The sequence below is a fragment of the Bombina bombina genome, chromosome 11, assembly GCF_027579735.1.
Source record: "Bombina bombina isolate aBomBom1 chromosome 11, aBomBom1.pri, whole genome shotgun sequence".
NCBI classification, from domain to species: domain Eukaryota; kingdom Metazoa; phylum Chordata; class Amphibia; order Anura; family Bombinatoridae; genus Bombina; species Bombina bombina.
In genome coordinates this window covers 77,387,814-77,402,709 of record NC_069509.1, presented here as the reverse complement: position 1 = coordinate 77,402,709, position 14,896 = coordinate 77,387,814, and the positions used below count along the sequence as shown (strand labels likewise).

Here is a 14,896-nt window from a genome sequence, read left to right as displayed (position 1 = left end):
TATGTCTACAATAGACTTGCAGGATGCATACCTTCATATTCCGATTCATCCAGAACATTATCAGTTCCTGAGATTTTCTTTTCTAGACAAGCATTACCAATTTGTTGCTCTTCCATTTGGCCTAGCAACAGCTCCAATAATATTTTCAAATGTTCTAGGTGCCATACTCTCTGTAATTAGAGAACAGGGTATTGCGGTGTTTCCTTATTTGGACGATATCTTGGCACTAGCTCAGTCTTTACGTTCTGCAGAATCTTACACGAATCAACTAGTGTTGTTTCTTCAAAAACATGGTTGGAGGATCAATTTACCAAAAAGTTTCTTGATTCCTCAGACAAGGGTCACCTTTTTAGGTTTCCAGATAGATTCAGTGTCCATGACTCTGTCTCTAACAGACAAGAGACGTTTGAAATTGGTTGCAGCCTGTCGGCACCTTCAGTCTCAGTCATTCCCTTCAGTGGCTATGTGCATGGAAGTTTTAGGCCTCATGACTGCAGCATCGGACGCGATTCCTTTTGCTCGTTTTCACATGAGACCTCTCCAGCTTTGTATGCTGAATCAATGGTGCAGGGATTATACAAAGATATCACAATTAATATCCTTAAATCCCAATGTTCGACACTTTCTGACGTGGTGGTTAAATCACCAGCTTTTAGTTCAAGGGGCTTCTTTTGTTCGGCTAACTTGGACTGTAATAACTACAGATGCAAGTCTTTCAGGTTGGGGAGCTGTTTGGGGATCTCTGACAGCACAAGGGGTTTGGAAATCTCAAGAGGCGAGATTACCAATCAATATTTTAGAACTCCGTGCAATTCTCAGAGCTCTTCACTTTTGTCCTCTGTTGAAGAGAGAACCGTTCATTTGCTTTCAGACAGACAATATCACAACTGTAGCATATGTCAATCATCAGGGTGGAACTCACAGTCCCCAAGCTATGAAAGAAGTATCTCGGATACTTGCTTGGGCGGAATCCAGCTCCTGTCTAATCTCTGTAGTGCATATCCCAGGTGTAGACAATTGAGAGGCGGATTATCTCAGCCGTCAGACTTTACATCCAGGGGAGTGGTCTCTCCATCCAGATGTGTTTTCTCAGATTGTTCAGATGTGTGGGGTCTTCCAGAGATAGATCTGATGGCCTCTCATCTAAACAAGAAACTTCCCAGATACCTGTCCAGGTCCAGGGATGTTCAGGCGGAAGCAGTGGATGCGCTGACACTTCCATGGTGTTATCATCCTGCTTACATTTTCCCGCCTCTAGTTCTTCTTCCAAGAGTGATCTCCAAAATCATTATGGAACAATCGTTTGTGTTGCTGGTGGCTCCAGCATGGCCACACAGGTTTTGGTATGCGGATCTTGTTCGGATGTCCAGTTGCCAACCTTGACCACTTCCGTTAAGGCCGGACCTACTGTCTCAAGGTCCATTTTTCCATCAGGACCTCAAATCATTAAATTTGAAGGTATGGAAATTGAACGCTTAGTGCTAAGTCATAGAGGTTTCTCTGACTCAGTGATTAATACTATGTTACAAGCTCGTAAATCTGTTTCTAGGAAGATTTGCTATTGAGTTTGGAAGACTTACATTTCATGGTGTTCTTCTCATAAATTCTCTTGGCATTCTTTTAGAATTCCTAGAATGTTACAGTTTCTTCAGGATGGTTTGGATAAAGGTTTGTGTGCAAGTTCCTTGAAGGGACAAATCTCTGCTCTTTCAGTTTTATTTTCACAGAAAGATTGCTAAACTTCCTGATATTCACTGTTTTGTACAGGCTTTAGTTCTTATTAAGCCTGTCATTAAATCAATTTCTCCTCCTTGGAGTCTTAATTTGGTTTTGAAGGCGTTACAGGCTCCTCCATTTGAGCCTATGCATTCTTTGGACATTTAAACTACTTTCTTGGAAAGTGTTGTTCCTTTTGGCTATCTCTTCTGCTAGATGAGTTTCTGAGCTTTCTGCTCTTTCTTGTGAATCTCCTTTTCTGATTTTTCATCAGGATAAGGCGGTTTTGTGGACTTCATTTCAATTTTTTTACCTAAGGTTGTGAATTCTAACAACATTAGTAGAGAAATTGTTGTCCCTTCCTTGTGTCCCAATCCTAAGAATTCTTTGGAAAGATCCTTACATTTGGATGTGGTAAGAGCTTTGAAATATTATGTTGAAGCTACTAAAGATTTCAGGAAGACTTCTAGTCTATTTGTTATATTTTCTGGTCCTAGGAAAGGTCAGAAGGTTTCTGCTATTTCCTTGGCTTCTTGGTTAAAGCTTTTGATTCATCAAGCTTATTTGTAGTCGGGTAAGACCCCGCCTCAGAGAATTTCAGCTCATTCTACTAGATCAGTCTCCACTTCGGGGGCTTTTAAGAATGAAGCTTCAGTTGATGAGATTTGCAAAGCAGCAACTTGGTCTTCTTTACATACATTTACTAAATTCTACTGTTTTGATGTATTTGCTTCTTCAGAAGCAGTTTTTGGTAGAAAAGTTCTTCAGGCAGCTGTTTCAGTTTGATTCTTCTGCTGATGTTTTAAGTTTTTCTTGTCATTAAAGAATAAACTTATAATTTGGGTTGTGGATTATTTTTTCAGCGGAAAATGGCTGTATTTTATTTTTTATCCCTCCCTCTCTAGTGACTCTTGCGTGGAGTTCCACATCTTGGGTATTGATATCCCATACGTCACTATTTCTTTCATATTGGCAAGAGTCCATGAGGCCCACCCTTTTATGGTGGTTATTATTTTTTGTATAAAGCACAATTATTTGCAAATTACTTTGTTGATGGTTTTTACTCCTTTCTTTATCACCCCACTACTTGGCTATTCATTAAACTGAACTGTAGGTGTGGTGAGGGGTGTATTTATAGGCATTTTGAGGTTTGGGAAACTTTGCCCCTCCTGGTAGGATTGTATATCCCATACGTCACTAGCTCATGGACTCTTGCCAATATGAAAGAAATGAATTTATCAGGTAAATTCTTACATAAATTATGTTTTCTAACTGAACACCTGGGTGAGCCAATGACAATCGGTGTGTATATATATATATATATATATATATATATATATATGCAGCCACCTAGGTTCTTTGCTGCTCCTGAGCTTTCCTAGCTAAACCTTTCAGCAAAGTATAACAAGAGAAGGAAGCAAATTAAATAATAGAAGTCCATTGAAAAGTTGTTTAACATTGTATGCTCTGTCTAAATTATGAATGTCTAATTATGACTACTGTCCCTTTATGGGAAACACACTTAAATCCATAAAATACAAGGCACAGTAACCAGTCACTGGGGATCTTTCAGCAGCACTCTGTCCTTTGGATATATAGTAGCAATTACAAGGATGGCTTTGTCAGACAGCTGCAAGTGTTCCCAGCTCTGTGTCTGTCTGTTTGAACTTACTACTCTGCCATGTCCCATCCTTGGTAAGGAAAGTAAACTGGAAATTAAAGAGACGTCTTCTGCACGAATTGCAACTCCCAAGCAGAAAACTGTTGGTTGACTCATTGATTGTGTCCTGCTGAGGAATTGCAATGCTTGCAGCGCCCGAGCAGGACTGTTTAAATAAACACATAGCTAACTCTGATCAGTATTGCAAAAATTATATTCTTTAAAGGGACATAATACCCTTATGCTTAATAACTTGAAAGTAATGCAGCATAACTGTAAAAAGCTGACAAAAAAAAATCACATGAACATCTCTCTGTAAAAAAGGAAGATATTTTACCTCACAATTTCACAATAGTAAGTGCTCTGTGAACAGTTTTCCTTCAGCTACTGCATACCCCCCAACTGTCCCGATTTTTCACGCGACAGTCCCGATTTTAGGGGGCTGTCCCGGTTGCTAGCCATCTGTCCCGCATTGCCCCATGCATTAAAAAAAAAATGCACATTCTCAGAAGCAGCTGGCTTTTCTCTCCCAGGGTTAGATACCTGTTAGATTCCTTGTGCAAAAGTAATGGTGTGTGGGTTAAGCAGGAGTAGGAAGGCTGTATACCCTCTGACCTCAGGTAATGATGACCTCTAACCCCTAGTGATACTAGCATGCCTTCAGTTTTATACGATGAGCAGTACTAACTCGAGGGTAACGAACAGTGGCAGCCTCAGACTGCCAGCTAATGTGCTTGCCAACCCCAGGACCCCATACAATGAGTTACATATACCCATATATGATGTAGTGTGTGTGTGTGTCTATCTGTATCTATAAGTGTGTATGTGTGTATCTGCATGTATAAGTGTTTGCTGTTGTCAGTATATTTATGAAAATCTTAGTAGTGCTCTCCAAATAATATATCAGCTTATGGCAGGGTTATAACACAATACAAATAATAATTATCCTTAAAAATAGAAACCCTTAACCAACATGCATCTACTAGAAACCATACAATTAATATAAATATCTGAATTCTTTAATTTAGTTAATATCCATGAACATTTTTGAAATATATTTGCAATATCAGAATATGACACAATATTATATACGTTAGAACCAACTATTAAGATAGGCTATCCTTCTTATAAAACCCAGAAAAATGTATCTTTAAAACCAACCTTTCATTCAGAGCTGCATTTAAAATATTACAATGAGACTACTTAATCTACCAGATACAAATTTAAACAATAATACAATATAGACTTCTGAATTATTATTATATATTTGCATAGATAAACAATTTAAGATTGGGATTAGTTTAACAATACATAGGCTATGAAATGCTAACTTGAAATATAAACTATTTCCTTAAATCTGCTTATTATAATTTAACTGTAGTGACTATTCATATAACTTATCTTACCAATAACCTTGTGTATACCTTACCAAATAAAGAGCAGTTGATATCCAATATTCCTTAATAGGAATTATTTTACCTCAGATCACCAATAAGTGTATATCGCAATCAATGAGAAAGTGGTAGATCAGCTTTGCCAAAGTAAAATGGTCTTTTTCACGCCCAGCAACCAGTTACAATTTAGCTTAGCAGAATCTGTCCCTCTCTCTCTCTTGCAATAACTTTATATGGGTTCTCCTCACTTGTGAAATTGGAAACGCCCAAATTGAAACCTTGTCTCGGATTGGTTCTTTGCAACTGAACATGGATTGGTTTATTTGGTAAGTGTGTTGTCAAGGAACTGCATCCTTGCAACAACCAATCATCTCATGGTTGCAATTTCGCATCATAACACTAGGTGGCAGCAGACAGCACAACACAGCAATACATGCAGCACTATTTCTAAACATTTTACACTTAATTCAGTATTTCTATGAAATGGTTATTCATTTTATCATAATTTACTGCAACAACTATTCACAATATTTGTTTTGGATAAGTTATATCTTATGAATTTTCTGATCATTTTGATATGAAACACAGTATATTATATTAAAATAATGTATCCTGTTTCTGAAATTAACGGCATTCATATATCTAATATGTTTTCAGAGCCGTGTTTAAACTTTCATAACCATCTTGTATATAATCATATGACATGATTCAGGTATCCCATGCAGGCACTCCATCTGAAATAAAGTAATAAGTGTCATTTATTATTTCTTTTTAGGTTCACAAATATCTATTCATATTCTTAAAAACACAGAGGCTGAGGTGTTTAGTGCACCTCTTTCTAAGTGCATAGATTGATGCAAATGACCAATGGTTGTCTGCAATAAAAATAGAAATAATTATTATAAATGATCCAAGCATTCATATGTATTTAATGTAGTCATTACTCAACATAGCAATCATTAATTTAATATAAAATGTCTCAGTCTCATATATATACATATATGGGTTATTTGAATTATTCCAAACACATATGAAACTAGTATTGTTCCCTTTGCAAAAATGTATTTATTTTTATCTGTGTTATACAGGGGTTGTAAATGTTAATTCTTCAACCCACACTGCTTTCAGTAATTTTAAATTCACACCATAGCATTTGTCTTTTGTTTCCTAAGGTCTTCACTGCCCCACCCACATAGCATGGGGTCAATCCACGAGTAGTTGTAAAAGTCACAATACAACATATTTCTCCAACATTGGTGTGTCCGGTCCACGGTGTCATCCATTACTTGTGGGATATTCTCCTCCCCCACAGGGAAAGGCAAGGAGAGCACACAGCAAGAGCTGTCCATATAGTCGCTCCCAGGCTCCGCCCCCCCAGTCATTCTCCTTGCCGCTCTGAACAAGTAGCATCTCCTCGGGGATGGTGAGGAGTTTGTGGTGTCAAAGGCTCACACAGACATTGTTCTAGCCTTTCTCAGATCTCACGGGTGGTAGGTGAACATAGAAAAAAGTTCCCCGTCTCCGTCAACAAGAGTCCCTTTCTTGGGAACAATAATAGATTCTTTAGAAATGAAGATTTTCCTGACAGATGTCAGAGAGTCAAAGCTTCTAAACGCTTGTCAAGTTCTTCACTCTGTTCTACGGCCTTCCATAGCTCAGTGCATGGAAGTAGTAGGGTTGATGGTTGCAGCAATGGACATAGTTCCTTTTGCGCGAATTCATCTAAGACCATTACAACTGTGCATGCTCAAACAGTGGAATGGGGACTATACAGACTTGTCTCCAGTGATTCAAGTAGATCAGAAGACCAGAGACTCACTCCGTTGGTGGCTGACTCAGGATCACCTGTCCCAGGGAATGAGCTTCCGCAGACCAGAGTGGGTCATTGTCACGACCGACGCCAGTCTATTAGGCTGGGGCGCGGTCTGGGATTCCCTGAAAGCTCAGGGTCTATGGTCTCGGGAAGAGTCTCTTCTCCCGATAAACATCCTGGAACTGAGAGCGATATTCAATGCTCTCCGGGCTTGGCCTCAACTAGCAAAGGCCAGATTCATAAGATTCCAATCAGACAACATGACGACTGTTGCTTACTTCAACCATCAGGGGGGAACAAGGAGTTCCCTGGCGATGAGAGAGGTGACCAAGATCATCAAATGGGCGGAGGATCACTCCTACCGCCTGTCTGCGATCCACATCCCAGGAGTGGAAAACTGGGAGGCGGATTATCTGAGTCGTCAGACCTTTCATCCGGGGGAGTGGGAACTCCACCCGGAGGTGTTTGCCCAGTTGACCCAATTATGGGGCATTCCAGACATGGATCTGATGGCGTCTCGTCAGAACTTCAAGGTTCCTTGCTACGGGTCCAGATCCAGGGATCCCAAGGCGACTCTAGTGGATGCATTAGTGGCGCCTTGGACTTTCAACCTAGCTTATGCGTTTCCACCGTTCCTTCTCATTCCCAGGCTGGTAGCCAGGATCAAACAGGAGAAGGCCTCAGTGATTTTGATAGCTCCTGCGTGGCCACGCAGGACTTGGTATGCAGACCTGGTGAATATGTCATCGGCTCCACCATGGAAGCTACCTTTGAGACAGGATCTTCTAGTACAAGGTCCATTCGAACATCCAAATCTAGTTTCTCTCCAGCTGACTGCTTGGAAATTGAACGCTTGATTTGGTCTAAGCGTGGGTTTTCGGATTCTGTGATAGATTCTCTGGTACAAGCCAGAAAACCTGTGACTAGAAAGATTACCATAAAATATGGAAAAGATATATCTGTTGGTGTGAATCCAAGGGATTCTCATGGAGTAAGATTAAAATTCCTAGGATCCTTTCCTTTCTCCAAGAAGGTTTGGATAAGGGATTATCAGCGAGTTCTCTAAAAGGACAGATTTCTGCTTTATCTGTCTTGTTACACAAACGACTGGCAGCTGTGCCAGATGTTCAAGCTTTTGTTCAGGCTTTGGTCAGGATCAAGCCTGTTTACAGACCCTTGACTCCTCCCTGGAGTCTAAATTTGGTTCTTTCAGTTCTTCAAGGGGTTCCGTTTGAACCCTTACATTTCATAGATATCAAGTTGTTATCTTGGAAAGTTCTGTTTTTGGTTGCTATTCTTCTGCTAGAAGAGTTTCTGAATTATCTGCTCTGCAGTGTAATCCGCCCTATCTGGTGTTCCATTCAGATAAGGTTGTTTTGCGTACTAAACCTGGTTTCCTTCCAAAGGTTGTTTCCAACAAGAATATTAACCAGGAAATAGTTGTGCCTTCTTTGTGTCCGAATCCAGTTTCAAAGAAGGAACGCTTGTTACACAATTTAGATGTAGTCCGTGCTTTAAAGTTCTATTTAGAAGCAACAAAGGATTTCAGACAAACGTCTTCTCTGTTTGTAGTTTATTCTGGCAAGAGGAGAGGTCAAAAAAGCTACTGCTACCTCTCTTTCCTTTTGGCTGAAAAGCATCATACGATTGGCTTACGAGACTGCCGGACGGCAGCCTCCTGAACGAATCACAGCTCACTCTACTAGGGCTGTGGCTTCCACATGGGCCTTCAAGAACGAGGCTTCTGTTGATCAGATATGTAAGGCAGCGACCTGGTCTTCTCTGCACACTTTGTCCAAATTCTACAAATTTGATACTTTTGCTTCTTCGGAGGCTATTTTTGGGAGAAAGGTTTTGCAAGCCGTGGTGCCTTCTGTTTAGGTAACCTGATTTGCTCCCTCCCTTCATCCGTGTCCTAAAGCTTTGGTATTGGTTCCCACAAGTAATGGATGACACCGTGGACTGGACACACCAATGTTGGAGAAAACAGAATTTATGCTTACCTGATAAATTACTTTCTCCAACGGTGTGTCCGGTCCACGGCCCGCCCTGGTTTTTTAATCAGGTTTGAAGAATTTCTTTCTCTATACACTACAGTCACCACGGCACACTATAGTTTCTCCTTTTTTTCTCCTAACCGTCGGTCGAATGACTGGGGGGGGACTATATGGACAGCTCTTGCTGTGTGCTCTCCTTGCCTTTCCCTGTGGGGGAGGAGAATATCCCACAAGTAATGGATGACACCGTGGACCGGACACACCATTGGAGAAAGTAATTTATCAGGTAAGCATAAATTCTGTTTTTCTGTTTAGCTAGCAATGCAGACGTGTATTTGATGTTTAGGGATAACTAACACCTATGTGCATAAAAACTGTTTCCCTATGATTTTGACCAGCTTCAAGAGGGTATTCCAGACACCTCGTCTCCATACACTGTGTGGTGTCACCTATCTGACAATCTATCCTCTTAAATTATCTTTTATGACTCATCCTGTCTCAAACTGTAAGTTGATTAGAGCAGATGTTTTAGTGTCAGTGGGAATGTCTTTCTGAATGAAATGAATCTTTTTCCACTGACCAGCCAAACATCTGAATAAATATATATATTTATTAACCGTAAAATATATGATTAAAGTATATATATATTTATTAACCTTACATGTACCTTGACACTGTGTAGTGTGTATCTGCATGTATAAGTGTATGCTATGTAGTGTGTGTGTATCTGCATGTATAAGTGTATGCTATGTAGTGTGTGTGTATCTGCATGTATAAGTGTATGCTATGTAGTGTGTGTGTGTCTGTATGTGTGTTTGCTATGTACTGTGTGTGTGTATTTGTATGTATAAGTGTGCATCTGCATGTATAAGTGTATGCTATCTAGTGTGTGTGTGTGTAGCTGTATGTGTGTTTGCTATGTACTGTGTGTGTGTATTTGTATGTATAAGTGTGTATCTGCATGTATAAGTGTAAGCTATATAGTGTGTGTGTGTCCCTCTTGAATTTTGAAATGTTGGGAGGTATTCTACTGTCAGCTGTACATTGAAAAAAAAGCCAATCAGCTTCATCAGTGCTGATGTCACACTTTGCTTTACAGTGATCTCGTGAGATTTCACTGAAATCTTGTGAGATTTCATGATAAACTTCCTTAAACTGAGGAGGGAAATAACCTGACTGTGCCTGCCCATACCAAATGCACGCTCTTTTGCAAGACCTGGGACTAGCATCGTCATTGGCTGCTTAAAGTCCCTTTACAATGGGATGTGACCACTGAAGAAATGTTTAGGTAAAATAACCTCCTTTTTTACATAGCGATGTTCAGGTGATATTTTCTAGTCAGCTTTTTAAAGCGATTCTGCATCACTTTCAAGTGCTTCAACATTTGGGTATTATGTCCCTTTAACTAATTAAAGCATGTAATTTGTGCATTAAATGTTCCTTTAAAACATCCCTTTTTTGAGAGCTTCATTTTTTTTTTCTTTGATAGTCGGACTTTCTATTCTGAACAAGATAGAAGCAGCTTTAATCAATGAGAACCTGTCTATGGATGTGGTTGACCAGTGCCTGATCTGTCTTAAAGAAGAATGGATGAAGTAAGTAAACCAGTTTATTAGATACAATTATGCATAACAGTGTTTTGAGTTCCAGGACATTTGATTAAAGGGCAATTTAAAGTCAAATAGTAAATACTTGTAAAGTGGCCATAACGCAAACTCTGTAACCTACAAATCAAATAGCTGGTTCAGTTGCCTATAGAATACAAAACAATGTGAATGTGGATAATATGGTTATAAAAATGTGCTTTGTATGCAGACTATTGCAATGCACTGCTTAAAGGGACAGTAAAGTCAAAATTAAACTTTCATGATTCAGACAGGAAATACAATTTTAAACAATTTTCCAATTTACCTTTAACATCAACATTTGCTTTGTTCTTTTAATATTCTCTGTTGAAAGCTAAACCTAGGTATGCTCATATGCCGATTTCTGAGCCCTTGAAGGCTACCCCTTATCAGTTTTTCACTGTTAGACAGTGCTAGTTAATGTGTGCCATATAGATAACATTGTTCTCACTCACATGGAGTAATGCAGGAGTCAGCGCTGATTGGCTAAAATGCAGCACTGATTGGCTAAAGTTTGTAAATAGCACATAAGGGGGCAGTCTGCAGAGGCTTAGATACAAGGTAATCACAGAGCGTTTCATGGACGCCCAGCGAGCCCGTGTTTATTAGAAAAGTGAAAAATTTGTTGTTTTTGGTTTGCAAAAGGGATTGCAAATCCAAATGTATTTAGTCCAAGTTTTGCTCATAAAATAAATAAACTAATGAGCTAATACAAATGTTGTTCCTTATATTCTTTTAGTTTCTCAATTTAATAAAAAGGGGAAATTGAATAATTTGATGAATGAATTCTGTATTAGTTCATTAGTCTCTATTTTTAGTAAATGAACACATTTTGCACAAAATTAGTTCAAATTAATTATTTAGTTAAGCAAAGAGCAAAAAAGAAAATTTATGCTTGCCTGATAACTTTGTTTCTTTTTAGACACTATGAGTCCACGGATTTCATCCTTACTTGTGGGATAACGCCTCCTGGTCAGCAGGAGGAGGCAAAGAGCACCACAGCAGAGCTGTATATATATATATAGCTCCTCCCTTCCCTCCCACTCCAGTCATTCGACCGAAGTTAGGAAGAGAAAGGAAAAGCTAAGGTGCAGAGGTGTCTGAAGTTTAACAAATTAATAACCTGTCTCATAGAACAGGGCGGGCCGTGGACTCATCGTGTCTAAAAAGAAACAAATTTATCAGGTAAGCATAAATGTTCTTTTCTTTTTAAAGACACGATGAGTCCACGTATTTCATCCTTACTTGTGGGATACAATACCAAAGCTATAGTACATGGATGAAAAGGGAGGGACAAGACAGGTAACCTAAACGGAAGGCACCACTGCTTGAAGAACCTTTCTCCCAAAAACAGCCTCCGCCGAGGCAAAAGTATCAAATTTGTAAAATTTAGAAAAAGTGTGAAGAGAAGACCAAGTTGCAGCTTTGTTCTACAGAAGCATAATTTTTGAACGGCCATGAGGAAGCAACAGCCCTAGTGGAATGAGCCGTAATTCTTTCAGGAGGCTGCTTTCCAGCAGTCTCATATGCAAAACGGATGATACTCTTCAGCCAAAAAGAAAGAGAGGTAGCCGTAGCTTTCTGACCCCTACATTTCCCTGAAAAAAACGACAAACAAAGAGGACGATTGATGAAAGTCCTTAGTCGCTTGTAAGTAGAACTTTAAAGCACGGACTACGTCTAAATTGTGTAGCAGACGTTCCTTCTGAGAAGGAGGATTAGGACATAAAGAAGGATCAACAATATCCTGATTAATGTTCTTGTTTGAAACAACTTTAGGAAGAAAACCAGGTTTAGTACGTAACACCACCTTATCCGCATGAAAAATAAGGTAAGGAGAATTATATTGCAATGCCAAAAGTTCAGATACTCTTCTGATTCTAGTCAGAGCCTGACAAAAAGATTGTACATCTGGAACATCTGCCAAACGCTTATGTAACAAAATAGATAAGGCCGAGATCTGGCCCTTTAAGGAACTTGCTCATAACCCCTTCTCCAATCCTTCTTGGAGAAAGGACAGAATCCTGGGAATCCTAACCCTACTCCATGAGTAGCCCTTGGATTCACACCAATAAAGATATTTGCGCCATATCTTATGGTAAATTTTCCTAGTAACAGGCTTACGTGCCTGAATTAAAATATCTATGACCGAATCAGAAAAACCTCGCCTGGATAAAATTAAGCGTTCAATCTCCAAGCAGTCAGCTGCAGAGAAACTAGATTCGGGTGATGGAAGGGACCCTGAATGAGAAGGTCCTTCCTCAATGGAAGCTTCCATGGTGGCCGAGATGACATGTCCACCAGATCGGCATACCAAATCCTGCGAGGCCACGCAGGAGCAATGAGGATCACCGATGCCCTCTCCTGTTTGATTTGAGCAATCACCCGGGGAAGGAGAGCAAACGGGGGGAATACATATGCTAGGCTGAAAGACCAAGGAACTACCAAGGCATCTATCAGCTCGGCCTGGGGATCCCTGGACCTGGACCCGTATCTCGGAAGCTTGGTATTCTGATGAGACGCCATATGATCCATCTCCGGCCGACCCCATCTGAGTATCAAGTTTGAAAATATTTCCGGATGGAGTTCCCACTCCCCCGGATGAAAGGTCTGCCTGCTCAGAAAATCTGCCTCCCAGTTTTCTACCCCTGGGATGTAGATCGCTGACAGGTGGCAGTAGTGAGTCTCCGCCCACTGAATTATTTTGGCTACTTCGGTCATCGCTAAGGAACTCCCTGTTCCTCCCTGATGATTGATGTAAGCCACTGTCGTTATGTTGTCCGACTGGAATCTGATGAATTGAGGGCCCAAAGTGCATTGAATATCGCTCTCAACTCTAGGATGCTGATGGGAAGGAGAGACTCTGCCTGAGTCCAAACTCCCTGAGCCCTTAAGGAGCTCCAGACTGCTCCCCATCCTAACAGGCTGGCATCTATTGTCACAATCACCCATGAGGGTCTGCGAAAGCATGTCCCCTGGGACAGATGATCCAGTGACATCCACCATAGAAGAGATACCCTCGTCTCGTGATCTAGGGTTAGTCGAGGAGACAAATCTGTATAATCTCCATTCCATTGCCTGAGCATACTTAGCTGCAGAGGCTTGAGATGAAAACGTGCAAACGGTACGATGTCCATTGCCGCTACCATCAATCCGATTACCTCCATGCATTGAGCCACTGACGGCCGAGGATTGGACTGAAGGGCTCAACATGTATACAGAATCTTTAACTTCCTGACCTCTGTCAGAAAAATCTTCATTGAGATAGAATCGATTAGAGTTCCCAGAAAGGGTACCCTTGTCTGAGGAATCAACAAACTCTTTTCCAGATTTACCTTCCACCCGTGAGTTCTCAGGAAGGATAGCACAATGTCAGTATGGGACTTTGCTAGTTGATAAGATGACGCCTGGATCAGGATATCGTCCAGGTAAGGCGCCACCGCAATGCCTCGCGGCCTTAGAACCGCCAATAGAGACCCCAGATTTTTTGTGAAAATTCTGGGCACCGTGGCCAGACCCGAAAGGGAGAGCCACAAACTGAAAATGTTTGTCCAGAAAGGCAAACCTCAGAAACTTGTGATGATCTCTGTGGATAGGGACATGAAGATATGCATCCTTTAGGTCCACTGTCGTCATAAATTGACCCTCCTGGATCAATGGAAGAATGGTACGAATAGTTTCCATCTTGAAAGATGGAACTCTGAGAAACTTGTTTAGACTCTTGAGGTCTAAAATAGGTCTGAAAGTTCCCTCTTTTTTGGGGACTACAAACAGATTTAAATAAAACCCCTGTCCCTGTTCTTGTATTGGAACGGGACAGATTACTCCCATGAAGAATAGGTCTCCTACACAACGTAAGAACACCTCTCTTTTTATCTGGTCTGCAGATAATCGTGAAAGAAGAAACCTTCTTCTGGGGGACGAATTTCTGAATTCCAATTTGTATCCCTGAGACACTATTTCTATTGCCCAAGGATCCTGAACATCTCGTATCCAAGCCTGGATGAAGAAGGAGCAGCAACAGGCTTCTTGGATTGTTTACCCTTGTTCCAAGACTGGTTGGGTCTCCAGGTAGACTTCCTGTAGTTCCCTTCCTGTTTAGAGGAAGGGGGGATTCCCTTGAAATTTCGAAAGGAAGGAAAATTACTCTGTCGACCTCTCTGTTTGGATTTTTTATCCTGAGGGAGGAGCTGACCCTTGCCTATCGTGATGTCAGAAATAATTTCCTTCAAGTCAGGTCCGAACAGGGTCTTCCCCTTGTAAGGAATAGCCAAAAGTTTAGACTTGGATGACACATCCGCAGACCAAGACTTCAACCATAAGGCTCTGCGTGCTAAGCAAGCAAAGCCCGAACTCTTAGCTGCCAATTTAGTAATCTGTAGAGAAGCATCCGTAATAAACGAATTAGCTAATTTAAGAGCTTTAATCAGATCCTGTATTTCTTCCAAAGAAGTCTCCATTTTAAGAGACTCTTCCAGAGCATCAAACCAATAAGCAGCCGCACTTGTAACCGTAACAATGCATGCCGCCGGTTGCAATAGCAACCCCTGGTGAACATAGATCTTCTTAAGGAGACCCTCCAACTTCTTATCCATAGGGTCTTTGAAAGCACAACTATCCTCAATAGGAATAGTAGTTTGTTTAGCCAAGGTGGAAATAGCTCCCTCCACCTTAGGGACCGTCTGCCAAGA

The 14,896-nt window shown here is 40.7% G+C and overlaps 1 protein-coding gene across 2 annotated transcripts in view; it reads left to right on the top strand.

The window, feature by feature from the left end:
- LOC128642290 (folliculin) overlaps positions 1 to 14,896 on the top strand; it is an 84,086-nt gene that overhangs the window by 65,297 nt on the left and 3,893 nt on the right. For both annotated transcript variants that reach the window (XM_053695007.1, XM_053695006.1), the window contains exon 11: positions 10,070 to 10,175. In XM_053695007.1, the coding sequence (XP_053550982.1) occupies positions 10,070 to 10,175 (106 nt within the window). The remainder of the gene's footprint in view (positions 1 to 10,069; positions 10,176 to 14,896) is intronic.